A 2,780-nucleotide genomic window follows, 5' to 3' on the forward strand; every position below is an offset into this window, starting at 1 on the left:
AAGAATAAATCTGGAAGCCTTACACTTGAGTTATACGGTGGATGATTGGAATAGAACTGAGTGTCCAGAAATAAACTTTCACACTTCAGGTCAATTAGTTTTGAGCAAGAGTGCTAAGATCATTCAATTGGGAATGAATAGTCTTTTCAAAAAATGATACTGGCACAAATAAACATTCACATGACACACATGAAGTTGGAATTTTAACTCACACCACATAGAATTCTTACCTTAAAATGGATTGAAAACCTAAGTATAAAAGTTAAAACTATTAACTGTTGAAAATATGAAAGTGGGTCCTTACCACTTGGATTAGGCAGTGATTTCTTAGATAGGATACCTAAATATAAGCAACCAAAGAAAAATAGATAAATTAACATAAAAATTGCAGAGTCCTTCAGCTCTGCAGTCAGTGCCCTGGTTCTCCACCAAGATTGAGATCCGAGCCCCAGCCAACCGGTCACAGCATATGTTTCTGCAGGATTCCTTTCTGAGCATGGAGATGAGCATGGAGATCCCGCCCACACTCCTGGAGCTGGCAGGAGAGAGCCTGCTGAGCGACGAGGCCGCTGCCATCGCAGCTCTGGAGCACCTGCCCGCCGAGCTCTTCCCATTTCTGTTCCTCCTGGCCTACCATAGTAGACAACACCCGGAGCCCCTGAAGGCGATGACCCAAGCTTGGCCCTACCCTGTCCTTCATCTGGGGGCCCTGATGCGGCGGCCTCGGGTCGAGTTCTTAAAAACCGTGTTGGATGGGCTTGACCTTCTGCTTGCCCAGGACGTTCGCCCCAGGAGGTGGAAACTGCGGGTGCTGGATTTAAGGAACCAGGGTGTAGATTTCTATGGATGGTGGTATGGAGACGGCACCCGTGATCACTCACTAACAGGACCAATAACTGTGCACCAGTCCAGCCCCAACATGGAGCACCCCTTAGCTCCCGTGGAGGTGTTCCTAGACCTTAACTTCAATGTAAGGGGCATAGATGCGTTTTTCATGTACATCATCCGATGGGCCCAGCAGAGGGAAGGGCTGCTACACCTGTGCTGCAAAATGCTGAGGATTACTGTGGGGCCCTTCCAGCGGGTGAGGCAGGTCCTGGATTCCGTGCAGCTGGACTGTATCCAGGATGTGGAAGTGATCAGCACCTGGGGCCTCCCCACCCTGGGGAAGTTTGCTCTTTACCTGGGTCAGATGAGGAACCTACAGAGACTCTTTCTCTCCCACATCCACATGTTGAATGAGGAGGATGAGGATGAAAATGAGAATATGGAGGAGGAGGAGATACTGGAGGGGGAGGAAATACTGGAGGGGGAGGAAGTACTGGAGGGGGAGGAAATACTGGAGGAGGATCAGGAGATGGGAGAGGAAGATGAGTGGCAGAGGGAGGAGCAGGAGCACCAGGAGGGGCAAGAGGAGCAGGAGGAGCCAGATGAACAGGGATCCTTTTCCCAATTCCTGTCTCAGATGCTCAGGCTGCGGCGCCTCCGAGAGCTTCACATCGTTTTCCCCTCCTTCCTCCGAGGCCGTCTGGACCAGATGCTCAGGTGTCTGCAGACCCCCTTGGAAAACCTTGCCATAAGCCATTGCCAGTGCCTGACCCATTCAGACCTGACACACCTGTTTCAGTGCCCAAACCTCAGGCAGCTGAAGTCCCTGAAACTGTTTCGTGCCAGCCTTGCTGATTTTAGTCCTGAGCCACTCCGAGCTCTGCTGGAGGCAGTGGCACCCACCCTCCAGGACCTGGGCTTAGATAACTGTGCCATGGTGGACTCCCAAGTCGAGGCCATACTGCCTGCCCTGAGCCGCTGTCACCAGCTGAGCAAGTTCACCATCTCTAAGAACCGCCTCTCCTTGGCCACCTTGGGGAAGTTGTTGCGTCACACAGCCAGGCTGCGCAGCTTAGAGGTGGAGCTGTACCCTGCCCCCCTGGAGTGTTACACGACCCAGGACATTGAGGACACTGTCAACCAGGAGAGACTTGGCGAGATCCGGGCTGAGCTGACGGGGATTCTGAGGGAGTTAGGACAGGTCAGAAACATCCTGCTTGCCGCCAAGCACAGTGATGGCTACGAGTTTTATGAAGTGGCATTTCCATGACTGGGAACCCATGCTGTGCCACTGTAATGACATGCTAAGTGGGTGCACCTGAGCTTTCTGGGCCTTTGGAAGCTGAAACCTCAGACCGGGGTGCATTATACAGGGGCCACCCCATGTTTCAGGTTCATGCTCAGTGTGAATGGGGAAAGGGAGGGACACAGCCAGGCTACAGAATTGCAGGGACAAAGGATGGGGAGTTCATGGGACCTCAAAGGCAAAGTGTCCTACAATCAAACGTGAATCTCATTTGCGTGGGGAAGGGGCAGAATTTGGGCTTGAGTTTCTTGTGTGGGAGTGAATCCTGGGGTGAATGATTATAAAGGAATGATCAGAAATAAAGACAATTTCAAAGGCAAAAATAAAAAATAAAAATTAACATAAAAATGTATGACCTTTTTACTTTAAAGGATACCATTAAAAAATAGAAAGACACTTAATGAGAAGAAATATTTTGCACATCATATATCTGATAATGAACTTAAATCTATAACATACAAAGATCTCTTAAAATTTCATTAAAAATATAACCCAACTTTAAAAAAGTGGGAAAATTATTTCAGTAGATACTTCTTTAAAAAAATTCAATAAGCACAGGCAAAAAATGCCAGGCACCATTAGTTATTAAGGAAATGCAATTTAAAATCACAATAAGATACTTCTTTACATGCATTTTGATGGTGAT

General features: G+C 48.4%; 1 protein-coding gene across 1 annotated transcript; it reads left to right on the plus strand.

The window, feature by feature from the left end:
- The first annotated feature begins 409 nt into the window (after positions 1 to 409).
- Positions 410 to 2,098, plus strand: LOC118732220 (PRAME family member 20-like). The gene has a single exon (XM_036461352.2). The coding sequence runs from the start codon at positions 470 to 472 to the stop codon at positions 2,096 to 2,098; it is 1,629 nt and encodes a 542-aa protein (XP_036317245.1). The 5' UTR covers positions 410 to 469.
- The last annotated feature ends 682 nt before the right edge of the window (positions 2,099 to 2,780 follow it).

The sequence above is a fragment of the Pipistrellus kuhlii genome, unplaced genomic scaffold (genome assembly GCF_014108245.1).
Source record: "Pipistrellus kuhlii isolate mPipKuh1 unplaced genomic scaffold, mPipKuh1.p scaffold_m20_p_36, whole genome shotgun sequence".
In the NCBI taxonomy this organism is placed as follows: Eukaryota; Metazoa; Chordata; class Mammalia; order Chiroptera; family Vespertilionidae; genus Pipistrellus; species Pipistrellus kuhlii.

What these genes read in the sequence shown, in the direction of transcription:
- LOC118732220 (XM_036461352.2), top strand. Translation starts at nt 470, where the DNA reads ATGTTTCTGCAGGATTCCTTTCTGAGCATGGAGATGAGCATGGAGATC.